This window comes from Hordeum vulgare, chromosome 6H (genome assembly GCF_904849725.1).
Source record: "Hordeum vulgare subsp. vulgare chromosome 6H, MorexV3_pseudomolecules_assembly, whole genome shotgun sequence".
Classification (NCBI taxonomy): domain Eukaryota; kingdom Viridiplantae; phylum Streptophyta; class Magnoliopsida; order Poales; family Poaceae; genus Hordeum; species Hordeum vulgare.
In genome coordinates, this window is record NC_058523.1 from 545,399,430 (window position 1) to 545,412,781 (window position 13,352).

At 43.1% G+C, this 13,352-nt stretch overlaps 1 protein-coding gene and 1 long non-coding RNA gene across 2 annotated transcripts; one reads left to right on the plus strand and one right to left on the minus strand.

Annotated features, from left to right (window-relative positions):
• Positions 1–3,574: 3,574 nt before the first annotated feature.
• On the minus strand, positions 3,575–5,229 carry LOC123404978. The gene is made up of 2 exons (XR_006611940.1): positions 5,009–5,229; positions 3,575–4,198 (listed from the first exon to the last, which is right to left on the minus strand). It is a non-coding gene; the product is annotated as an uncharacterized LOC123404978 (long non-coding RNA).
• A 7,321-nt stretch (positions 5,230–12,550) lies between these two features.
• LOC123402250 lies at positions 12,551–13,310 on the plus strand. Its single transcript, XM_045096141.1, has 2 exons — positions 12,551–12,857; positions 12,971–13,310. Exons 1-2 carry the CDS (start codon positions 12,672–12,674, stop codon positions 13,160–13,162), a joined length of 378 nt encoding a protein of 125 aa, XP_044952076.1. The 5' UTR covers positions 12,551–12,671; the 3' UTR covers positions 13,163–13,310.
• Positions 13,311–13,352: the final 42 nt, after the last annotated feature.

The window sequence follows — 13,352 nt, forward strand, 5'->3', positions numbered from 1 at the left end:
GCTACCCAGCTTCTTCTGGCCATCTTCACAAATTGGGTACAACAATTTGTTGTGGTCCTGTAACATCTGCTCGAACTGCAACCTCTCCTTTTCTGTGTCGCAACCTCGCCGTGCATCAGAAATGACCCAGCCAAGATCATCAGCGGGCTCATCTGGTTCCCGTTCTTCATCCTGATCTTCTTCTTCATTGTCTTCCATTGCGGTATCAGCATACTCAGGGAACATAGATCGGTAGTTGTCATCATCGTTCTCTTCTTCTTCATCGTCGTCTTCCATCATAACCCCTCTTTCTCCGTGCTTGGTCCAAACATTATAGCCCGACATAAAACCGGACCGAAGCAGGTGGCTCTGAATGACTCTTGAGGAAGTGTAATCCTTCTCGTTCCAACATTCAACACATGGACAAAACATATAGCCACCACCATGCTTGTTCGCATCGGCTGCATCTCGAAAAGAATGCACGCCTTCTCTGTAAGCGGTTGTGCGTCGATCATCGTACATCCATGGATGGCTCATCTGTGTTATACGACAGTATATCAAATACAATCACGATCCTAAAAATTAGTACCGCACGGTCTAAATGAGGAAATATAGTTGCTAACCTTTTAGAATAAGTAGAAATAAAGAGGAAGAGGTTTAAGCGTGGCTCAGGCATCTCATATCGTAGTTGTGTTCGGTGAACTGAAGCGGCATCGCTCTAACACACATTTCAACAAACACCTCTAGTGCATCAAAAAAAAGTGGAGAGCTAGCACACACCCACAATCCTCCATTCAAGAAAAATGCAAGGAAGAGGGGAGAGGGGGGCTGTGCTATATATAGGCAGAGGACTTTAGTCCCGGTTTGAGACACAAACTGGGACTAAAGGTGGCGCACATGCGGGCTGCACCCCGGGTAGCCCTTTAGTCCCGGTTTGGGACACAAACCGGGACTAAAGGCTCCTTACGGGCCGGGACTAAAGCCTCGAGGAAGACATTGCGATTTGGGGCGACGTGGCCGGGCCTTTAGTCCCGGCCCAGAGGCAGGCCGGGACTAAAGGGTCTCGGCCAAAGGCCCGTTTTCCACTAGTGTAGGGTCCCGCTTGGCAAATGGTTGTTTAAACTACTCATGAAAGATGGTGTATTGCAAACCCTTTTCGGAAGAAAATATGTGGGCTCCAAGACGGTATTACAAGTATACTGGAAGCCTGGGGATCCTCACTTTTTAAATTATGTGGCATGCTTGGATGTAGAAAATGTTTTGGCTAGCTGACACCAGTCAGCATTTGCTCCACGGAAAATATTTTTCTTCTTCTTTAGGATGCGGACAAGATCTTTCTTGTAGCTCTTCTAAAACAATGGACGAGCCGGGAACTATTTGGCCCCATGCTTATGTATTGCTTATTATTTCTTAGTTAGTTACCTAGGCCCAATCCATGCACTTTATGCAAGAGTTGATGTATAGCCTTTGAACAAAAGTTAAATAACTCATTTTGGCAAGCATCTTTGCTACTCTGTTTGTTCCTAAAGTTGATGGTACAATTCCGATCTATTCATTACTTAGTATGAGTATTATTGAAAACAAGAGCTAGATACTGTTGGTTCCAAGGAGTATAATATTTCTCAACTATTTGCGTCATCTAAATCAAAAGAAAAAAGAAAAAACAGAGACCGCGATAAATTCCAAACATTTGGATTTTAACCATAGCAAGTAGAATGTTTCTTATGACAACTTTAGTTGACGTGAGATGGCAAGTTTAGTTGGTAAACATGGTAATTTTGTTCTCGGTTCGTTTTTTATGAGAAAATTGCTATGCTTGCTAACTAAATTTGCCATAAATAACATTCGATTTGCCATGGTTAAATCCGAACATTCGGGATTTATCATTTTCAAAAAAATATGTCAAACATTCGTCACTTTAGTATTAACTTTCATATTAATCCATTTTAAATATAGATGAACACGGGAACGTACGCCATCAACGACCTATTAGATAGTCAATACTGGGCCTCCTACACGCCGACCTGCCGAATTTTCTGAATCATTAGGAAAGAACTCGATTCTCTCGCTTACTGGATCAAAAGGCAATGAAAAAGCAGGTTTCAACGAAACAATCAAACTTTTGTTTGCCCCAAACTCCTATGTGGGTTAGGAGGAGGGACAAAAACAAGCTCTCACATAGATTAGGGGTCATGTGCCGTCGGATCTTTGCCGGAACGAGGCCAGCCGTCCGATAAACTTCCAATTGCAACTGAGCGTAGTATCCTTGCCCCCACCGGGGCGTTGTCGTCATTTCACATCAGGGATATAAAAGGTCGGCAGCACCGTGAGAAGCAAACCTAGCCGCCTCATTCTCCCGCACAGCACCAACCCCGCCCCGTCCGTGAGACGAGCTCCAAACTCGAGTTCCTCGAGGATCCATGGCGACCCATCAAGTTCGCCTCTACTCCTCCAGCAACGCAAGCCAGCCTAGCTACCACCTCTACTGCTGCAGTTTCGTATTCTTATACGTATTTTGTTTCTCTGCAGTGTTTCTTCTTTTCTGTACAGCGGGTGAACTGATATGAGGTCTCCTCTTGGTCTGTGCAGTAGTGGATCGCACGCACGTTTCAACTTAAACGTACAATATGTTTTCGGCCCTAGATGTGCGCGTGGTGCGTAGGTCGATGGACGAGCGCGACGACGGCTCACGGCGGGCATGACGACTGGTGGGGCGCGGCGGGCATGCGTCTCCGGAGTTCAAGGTGTGCTGCGGTGGAGGGCCTGGTCGTCTGTTCTACTACGTCGTTCGAGTGGCTCCGATTAGGATATGCCCATTTGTGGTTCTCTGATCTGGGTGCTGCTCCATGCGGTGCGTTAGTTGTTCTGGTGGTGGTGGTTGCGATGGTGCTGCGGTGGTGGATGGCGGCTTCGGCTGGGGTGGTGGTGTATGTCTGGCCGCGATGGATCGTGGGATCCTGCGGCCATAATGAGGTCGGCCTCAACAGTTGGTGATTGGTGGGCAGTTGTCAGTGGCGATAGGTGTTTGGCGCAACTCCGGGAGAAATCTTTGCTCTGATCTCCATCGGATTAGGTTCAAAAGGAATTGTGAGTGATAAAATACCCTGAATCCGGTCCAAATTATGCCAAAATGAAATTACCCGATCTGAAACCCCTAAACCTATTCTATATATAAAACAAAGAGAGTACAACGGAAGGGCATTACCTCCCCGGCAAAGTTGAGCATGTCGTTGCCACTGCTCTCCTTCAAGTCTGTCCAAGAAGACACTGCGGCAACAACGGCGAGGCTAGGCGGCGGCGGAGACAGCGCAGAGGGGAGCGAGGCAGAGGAGAGCGAGGCAGAGGGGAGCGATAATAACCGTGTGAGCGAGAGGAGAGGATGGGAACGCCACTCTTTCCCCTTATGGAACGGGCCGACCGGCTCGGTGCCTATGACCGTTAGCGGCCGTTAGCACGGTGTCGTCATAGCCGTCGGGCAAACAGGCGGTTGGCCACGTCAAAACGAGATCAAATTTGGGTTCAGTGTTTTTTGCCATGATGATTCTCAACAACATATATGCATCTCAATTCCAGCAAGTTCGAGTGGTTAACGAGATTTCACACATGCATGCTCTCTCTCATATATTCACAAACAATAACAAGGACCATACCATGAGAATCCTCGAAAGGCTGGGTATGAAGGACTGTTTCGATGGGATCATCTGCTTCGAGACTCAAAACAAGTCGTGCAAGTCACGGCCATGGGACAAGGTCGTCACCTCTCAGATCTTTGATATCACCAGACACTTGGCCCGTTCAGGTGGCAAGGTCGACATGCTGCCTAAGACCCCTGTGCAGTGCAAACCAAACTTTCAGGCCATGAAAACAGCCTTAGACATGTTCAGCGTTGACCCCTCCAAGGCGGTATACATTTCTATGGCTGTCTTCACGACCTTAAAGTTTGGCTTGCAATGGACGGGTGTCCTAGGCAGCTTGTCGAGTCTGCCATCTGAGCGGGTCAACTGTCCGGCGATATCAAAGATACCAAGGATGGCGGCGTTGTCCCATGGTTGCGGCATGCGCTGCTTGTTCACATGCGCTGGTTGAGGACTCTCACGGTATGATCTTTTTCACTGTTGGTGAATACTCGTTACCCACTCGAACTTATGGGAATTGAGTGCTCTTCATCCTCTTCGATCGGATTGAGTGCTGCTTCCATACGTTTCATATTTTTTCATACCTGTATGGATGGATAAATATGTCAGGTACGGCAATATCAATATGTACTGAACAATTGTGTGGTATGATTAGAAAAGTGCAGCACCACTGGTTGTATACCTATACGTATCGACATTACGGCAGTTAGCTGAACAACTGGATTGGTGTAATTACTATTAGACGAAACCGGACAAATAGTTCCTGAACATTTTACCCCAGGTGCACTAACTGCTAGGAAAAATCTTCATCCCCGAAACAAGGCGCGGCAGCGATACATCAGAACTGAACTACCAGAGAGGATGAAAGAAGAATTCAGAAATGTCTACCTAGAAGGAGGTTCTGAAAGTGAAAAGCGCCCGCCTATGACCTACCATCAATATTGACTGAAATTGGTGAGCCAAAATGTACAAGCAGGCACAAATGCTCTTTCCACAACCTAAAACTAACGGCTGGAATTCAGAGAGCTTAAAATTCTGCAACAGTACGGGTACATGAATACTTGACCAGCTTAACCATAGCTTGGCCCGGCAACAAATGTTTCCTCTAAGAGTATCCTACTCTGAACTAGCATGCTGATACAGATCGAGCGCCGGAACATGACCATAGATTAATTCTAATCCGAAACGACTCAAGCCCTTCTCCATGTATGCGTTCGTATATAACCATCTAATCCATGTACATTTACGCGAACCAATCCATGAAAAAAACGACGCCTGAAACCATGGCTCAACTTCAGATAGGAAGGATTGGACATTTCCGATATCATATTGCGAAAATCCTCAAAACACGAGAAAGCCCGATATAGAAGAACACCAAAAATCAGGTCACTCACCTCTCCATGGCTGCACCTCCCTGTGGAGAACGGCTCGAGTCCCTTCTGCGGTCCTGGATCGGTAGCTGTTATGCAGGGCTGACTCCTCAGAGCCGCCTGGCCTCGGCCATTGTTGCCGGCGATTCCAGCCACGGCGGTGAACTGTGGATCTGAAGGGAGGGAGGGGGGGGGGGTGTTTAAATAGGCATTGCAACTGTGTGCATTGCGTGCTGAACATGCTGTCGCTGAACGGTGGCTATAGAAACGGACTATCGTTCCTCGCTCCATCATTAAATGGAGATATGTTTCACTTGAGGATAGAAAGATAGATACGGGGGAATTTATCCAACAGTATTGATCCAACGATAGCAGCAGGAGTATAGCATTTCACGTAAAGCACCGACGATGTATGCAGCACAGATTCCATTCCAAGTTATCTGCTACGGACAGAGATAATTGTATTTCCGTCTCTTTATTATATATGTTTCCGTTGAACCATTATTATTTCAGTTTGTTCGGGGACGCAAAAAATTGATATGACAGGTTCCATTCCATGTTAACGTTCCAGTGGATAGTTCCGCGTGTCCGCTAAGTTGGCCCCAGTTTGCGAGTCCGAGTCTCTTTGCTTCATCTTTTTTCTACATGCAGAGTGGGAGGCAACCAATGTGGTGGTGGAATCTGATGCATTGTAGCTTGCCCATGCAATCAAATCAATGGAGTTTGCATCTTTTTTCTTGCGTGTGGAGTGGTGGATCACCAATGTGGTGGTGGAATCGGATGCATTGCAGCTTGTCCATGCAATCAAATTGACGGAGTTCCATCTATCCCCGATTGGGGTCCTTTTCAGAGATATTCGAGCTTTTGCTTTACTGAATTTTAGTTCGTCTTTGATTTCTCATTGTCCACTGGTATGTAATAAAGCCACAGACGCTCTTGCACTGTTTGTGTCAAAGATGAAGCATCAGCCCCAAGCCATAAGGTCGGGTGATGTTCCTATCTTTGCTTAGTTCTTTGTTGCCGGTGATCTTGTTGGGCAAGCCGTTTAATGTGATGAGAGGCCATGTTCAACAATATAAGGTAACATTGCAAAAGTAAGGTAATGGAGGAGACCAATGGAATCGATCCCGCGAAGAGTTTCGCCACCAAGGAGACGTGCCTTGAGGCATTAGACGCATTCACACCTATTTTGATAGAGTGGTAGACGTTTAAATTCAAGACCATTTCAAATTTTAGGATGGTATCAGTATTTTTCAGGAACAACCGGGATTTGCAGTTCTCTGCTAGTTTCCGGATTTCTCGGTCCGGATTTAAAAAATCATGGTAGCATTAGTAGAAAACAACGCTTTGGTCCAGGCGAGATAAGAGCTTTAATCCCGGTTCTGTTACGAACCGGGACCGATGGGTGCATTAGTCCTGGTTCGTGAGGCCAGGGCGCCGGCCGGGCCAGGGTCCTGGTTCGTCTGACCCCTTTGGTCCCGGTTTCAGACACGAACCGGGACCAATGATCCTCGCTCCTGGCGTAGAACCTTTAGTCCCGGTTCATGACTGAAACCGGAACTAAAGGTGAGTCTTCTGTCCCGGTTTATTTGTAGTACTTTTCAATTTTAGGGTCATTTAGCTCAAAAAAATCAGTAAATGCATACAAAATACCAAATGAAGTCAGAAAGGGTTGAAAATGGATGATGTGGCTTTGAATGGTGCATGTTAAACGCACAAAAAGTCTAGAGTTGAAATAAGTTCAAAAAATGAAATCCCTTTGTATTAAATGAGTTTTCATCTGAAACTCTGATACTTCGAAAGAAATTGTCTATTTTGTATGCGAAGTGCATCCAGTTTTTATCGTAACCCTCTCAACTTTTTAAAACATGTTATGTGGGTGAAATGATAATACCATGTATGTTTTTACTATCTGCGACTGTAGATGCTTTAACTTGATGGGCATGCGTTGCTTGGAGGGCATGATCAAGTATTTCCATGACGTCCATGGTTGATGGGGTTGTTGATTTGTTGTGGGGTGAGATACTGAGATTCGTTCTTGGGACAGGAGGTATCTACCACCTATCTATGTAGTCCTCACAAAAAGGAAATTCGGAGCAAAGTAGATGTGGATGAACAACGAATTGATTCCTTTCTATCACATTCCTTAATTACAATATTTTCTTTATTTTGTGGCTGTAAATGATGATGGTTAACTGAAATCTGCCCTACACCGATGATCCTTGCTCAGTGTTATTACTTATTACTCAAAAAACGGCCTCTGTAAGTTTGTGTGCGTATGCATGCGTGTGTGCGCACGCGTGCTCAAACCAAGCAAGCTATGGATAACACCTGGATCTACTGTTAAGATGACTGGTTGATTTGCATTACCAAGTACTCCCTTCTTTCAAAAATACTTGTCATAAAAAAGAATGTATTTAGATATATTTTAGTTTTAGATACATTCATTTTTATAAATTTATGCGACAAGTAATTCCGAACGGAAGGAGTAGTTAATTATGTGTTGTCAACTTGATTCACTCTGTTAGGATGATGAACGTAAAAGGTGAGTGAGCTTCCACCCATGAGACGTTGATATGAGGGTAGTCCAAGTGTCAACTTGTTCCTGTAACATAAGAGCATCTACAACCGGACCTCTTAAACCCGCCTCAAACACCCGGATAGCCTGTTCGGTCACTGATCGATCACAAAAATTCGATTCAGCCGAACCCTTTATATCCATCTCAAACGTCCGGATTTACTGGCACCCCTCATATCCATCTCAAATATGGGGACAATATGAGGGCTTGAGGACACCCCCGGTCAGTCCGCCATGTAGGACGCGACCGACCACTTTTTTTCTTTCTTTATCCATTCTTTTTTCTCTTTTTTTTTCTCCACTAATCACATGTGAGTGACCGGGCATATGAGGAAAAAAATATGAAAATTGTGGCTGCATAGATGAAAAGTACGGGCTCAAAACAAACATGCCTGGACGTCCGCGGACGTTTGAGGAGCCGGATTTGCATGTTCCGACTGTAGATGCTCTAATACCTCTCTTTTTTTTTGGTGGCCAGAGGTGAAACCTCCCAAACCAAGTGGCTTAAACAAAAGCTAGGGAGGTTCCTTCCTGCCGTGTCAACTCACACGCGGGCCTACAAAGAAGGACAGAGAATGTTCTGACGGAGAGAGAACAGAGCATGCACAGAAGAGAAGAGGAGACAACGAATAAAGAAAGCATCGATATTTCTTTAGAGCCTTTTGCAAATAACATAGAATAAAGAAAGCAGCAAAGGGAGAGGAATCAATTAACGACGTCTCCTTCCAAAAGATCAAAGATGCAAAGAGAAAAGCTGATCTAGAGATATAACTAACAAAAGACTACCAAGAACAAACAAACAAAACTGCATGTTCCATGGTACAAGCAATACCATCATCTGCCTGCTTTTTTTCTTTTTCTTCAGAGCCTTTAACAAAAGAATAATTCCTCAGCAGGTGAATTTATTATGAGCAGAGAGCAGGCCTTGTGAAAATGGCATCTTTTTGCACACACTATATGGTGGAGCTTCGTATATATGACTGGTTGTTCTTGTACTGGTTATCATTTGTTGAGGAAAGACAAACTCAACGAAGACCACATCTGTTTAAGTAAAATCGTTCGAGCTCTTGCGTAGTATCTGTCTCAAAAGCAAAACGTGCAGGAAGAATTGAGTGCTATCTCATTCCACACGGACAAGGATCAAATGAAATCCAAGTCACCTCTGTAGAGAAAGTATTTGACGCAACACACCTGTGTTCATATGATGGGGTGCCCATATAGCACGTACAAGGATAGAATTGTCCACGACTAGGATCCTAATTACAGGATATGTATTTGAGTAACAAGTGAGACCACTACAGCTATATAATAGAAGTGATGTACGTACCGCTTGCCCAGCACGATCGCCGGCAGCCAAGAACTGAGCAAAGTTACGAACATCACCCGGCCATACAACTTGGGGCTAATATGCTTCATCTTTGACCCAAACAGCACGAGAGAGTATGCCCTTGGACAATTAGAAATTAAAAACGAACTAAAATGCAGTAAATCAAAGGCCCGAATATCTCTGAAAAGGACCCCAGTCAGGGCTAGATCGAACTCCATCGATCTGATTGCATGGACAAGCTGCAATGCATCAGATTCCATCACCACATTGATTATCCCTCACTCTACACGTAGAAAAAAAGATACGACCTCCGCCGGTTTGATTGCATGGAGCTTAGGGGTACTAGGGCGTAGTGTAGTGTTGTTTTCAGGCTCCTCTATGTTATCTTTCGTTCGCGTACTTGTTTATGTGGGCTGACTATCTTAGGACCGGCTTTGTAAGAGGGTTACCTCACCATCTTGTATCATTTGACCGTGTACTTTGTATGGTTATTGCTTTGTATATAAAGTGAGATGAAAGCCTGTTTCGATGATTTGATTGCATGGACAAGCTGCAATGCATTAGATTCCACCACCACAGTGGTTATTCCCCATTCTACACACAGGAAAAATAAAGATGCAACCTCCTTCGATTTGATTGCATGGACAAGCTACAATGCATCAGATTGCACCACCACATTGGTTATCCCCCACTCTACACGCAGAAAAAAGAAAGATGCAACCTCCATCGATTTGATTGCACGGACAAGTTGCAATGCATCAGATTCCACCATCACATTGGTTATCCTTCACTCTACACCCAAAAAAAAAGATGCAATCTCCGTCGATTTGATTGCACGGACAAGTTGCAATGCATCAGCTTCCACCATCACATTGGTTATCCTCCACTCTACACGCAAAAAGGAAAAAGACGCAAGCTCCGTCGATTTGATTGCATGGACAAGTTCCAATGCATCATATTCCACCACCACATTGCTATCCCTACTTCAACACCTCCTCCCACCATCTCCTTCTCATCTGATAGTTCTCTCCCTCTCCAGTAACCCTCTTCCTCGATACTTCTCTCCCTCCCAAAAAAAATCTAGAGTTTTTGATTATATATATATATATATATATATATATATATATATATATATATATATATATATATATATATATATATGGATTGACTATTCGTCATCCTGGATTAGGAATAGTTATTCTTCACCCCCCACTATTTTCATATCAATGCATCGTAATTCTACATTTCGTAAATTTTGTCTTATTTCATATGTAAAAAGAGATGGTAAGAAAATATATAGACACCATAAAATTATTTTATGTCATGTAAAATTACAAATACAAAAACATAGTGTAAAATATACATAAAATGCATTTTCTGGTCTTATAACCTTTTTTTATGTCAAACTTTACGTAATGAATGAGTATAAATGTAACTATTTTGCATTATAAATGTAATTTAATTATGAAATGATCATAAGATTACCTCGAGTGAAGAATAACTTATTCTGCACCCTGGATGATGAACAGAATATATATATATATATATATATATATATATATATATATATATATATATATATATATATATATATATATATAATTATGAAAAGTCATATACGAGGTAAAATGTTTGGGGCACCTTGATAAAAAATGGTAGGATTTTTTTCCCATCCACATTAATTAATTAGATCACTTTCCAAATTTTCAATGCATGCACTAGACCTTCACGACAATTGACTTGTTGCCAAAAAAGTCACATACCATTTGCTCATTATCAATTGATTCATTTCCAAAAGAAGATGCATGTTATATCATTCATGTGCATACTCAAGTCCCTCCGAAATCTATAGCCATGCATGTGACATACTCAAGTCCCCGTGAAAAATAAATTAGAGACATGTCAAAAATGAGAGTAGCTAATATATTCATGAGTGCATATGCAAGTCGCCCAAAAAGTGTATATACAAAAAAATGCATACATCGACGTAAAATTTATATGTACATTCCCCATGTGAAGTTTATGTGTACATACCCTTAAATGTATATACCTTGACGTAAAATTTATGTGTACATATCTTCATATATGTATATACCCTGACGTGAAATTTGAGAGTAGCCAATATATTCATGAGTGCATATTCAAATCGCCTAAAAAAGTCATATACGAGAAAATGCACGACTTGACTTGAAATTTATGTGTACATACCCATATATGTACATATACCCCCATGTGAAATTTATGTGTGCATACTAATAAATGTACATACCCTAATGTAAAATTTATATGTACATACCTCCGTGAATATATATATATCCTAACATAAACTTTATGCGTATATACCCCAATGTAAAATTTATTTGTACATATCTAGCAGATATATATTTGAGGTATGATATTCATGGAATATAATAACAAAATCATACTGCTATCTTTGTGAAAATAATAATATTCTAACATGAATTATATTATAAATATTAATAAACCAATAACATGTATTTTTTTTATTCTCCACATACCTCAGTAGGCATTCATGCTTCAAAAAATGGAAGATTAATGCATTGATAACTATGCATTAATTTAATCCATAAATAGTTACCACGCATGCATGCATGATTACCATATCCACTGATTAATGTCATATAAATTATCATTAATGAGTTATCTATACATGAATCAACATCAGCGTACACCATCTAACGGCTACGAGGTGAGGAGCCTGGGTACCTAGGTGTCCCAAATGATCGTTCGGTAAAATGTTTGGGGCACCTTGATCAAAAATGGTAGGATTTTTTTCCCATCCACATTAATTAATTAGATCACTTTCCAAATTTTCAATGTGTGAAAAATACATCCTATCACCCAGGAGTAGTTACCGCACATCTTCTGTATACTATCATGCGGTAGTATATATATTAATTTATCATTTTATTTATGTTCATATATCATATATAAGATTTTTGAAAGTGAGTTACATGAAAAAATTACAAATTGATCCATAGTTTTTATTATATTTGTGAAATACATATATATTTATATGTAAAAAACAGCATACATAAAATATGATATATACTATAAAAAAGTAGTATATATATATACTACCTAAACATTATTATATACTACATAATACGCATACATTCTCTCTGATTTGATACATACTACATACAACATACGAAACACAAGTGGTGGTAACTACCACCGGTGGTAGATAAAATATATCCCATGGTTGTGACAGGCATCCCGACGCAGATGACCCCATGAGAACAATCCTTCAGACCCAGCCTCTCGTGGGCTCTCGTGGTATGGTTAGACCTACTAAATCTTACTTACGTTTACTAAAACCTTCCAACTAATCTAAACATCCCCCCTGATTTTTAGGGGTGGGTGGGCCTCACCCTCCTCTTAATCCAATCAATGATTGCCAAATCAAACTATCCCGTAAATGTACGTAAACATTTACGTAGATGTAGCAGTACCGTTGGTGAATATCCGAGGCATGCATGCATGTGCGAAAACCCGTTAACCACTGGAACACTCTTGGAATTGAGGTGCGTATGTGTTGTTGAGAATTTTTGTTTCTGTTCTCGGGATGGTGCATGATGTTGAGAGCTGATTGGCATGGCAACATACGTACGAGTTTTACGGATGTGCTTGTCGTTGTGAAAACTGAGTAGTCTAGTCTCTAGGAAGAGAAGCTACAAGCAGGGTGTCCTGTCGTGTGTCTCAGGCTCTCGGCCTGTGGATAGATAACGAACGAGGCCCCCGGTCTCTGCTTCCTGTCGATGGCGGGTGCGTGCGCGGTGGCCGCGCCATCCCAGGCCGCCGTCCCCGGCTCCGGCGGCGCAGCCCCGCCGCCGGGGCGCGGCTTCCGCGTGGGCTGCCGGCGCCCGGCGAGGAGACACGCCGGCGGTCGCGCTCGCTCCTCCCGCGACACCAACGGAGAGCCCGACAAGGGGCGAATTCCGGAGGTAAGCGCTCCTCCTCCCCCTCGTGCTATGTCACAACCCTGGGTGTATCGTGCGCGGGATCTTATCTTCAGGCTCAGCTGGCCTTACATTTTGGTTTTGCTTCCATCGGCCAGGACGACTCCGGCTACCTTCTGACGCTGGGGCTCGGGTCCGTCGGCGGCGCGGCGGCCGTCAAGTACGGCAGCGTGCTGCTCCCCGACATCACGCGGCCCAACATCCTGGAGGCGCTGCTCATGGTGTCCCTGCCCATGGCGACCGCCGTCATCATCTTGCTCAAGCTCAGCTCCACTTCCACACAGGACTAGGGCTTGCTTGTGCAACAACCTTCAAGTTCAGATATGTGTCCTTTTTTCGGTACCGCTTTGCAACTTAATGTAAGACGAACAGCAACAGAATCTTAATGTAAGACGAACAGCAACAGAATGTGCAAAAAAATTGTATTCCGTCCGGAAATCTTGTGTTCTATTTGCGAAAATTGCGCTTGAGGATACGGAT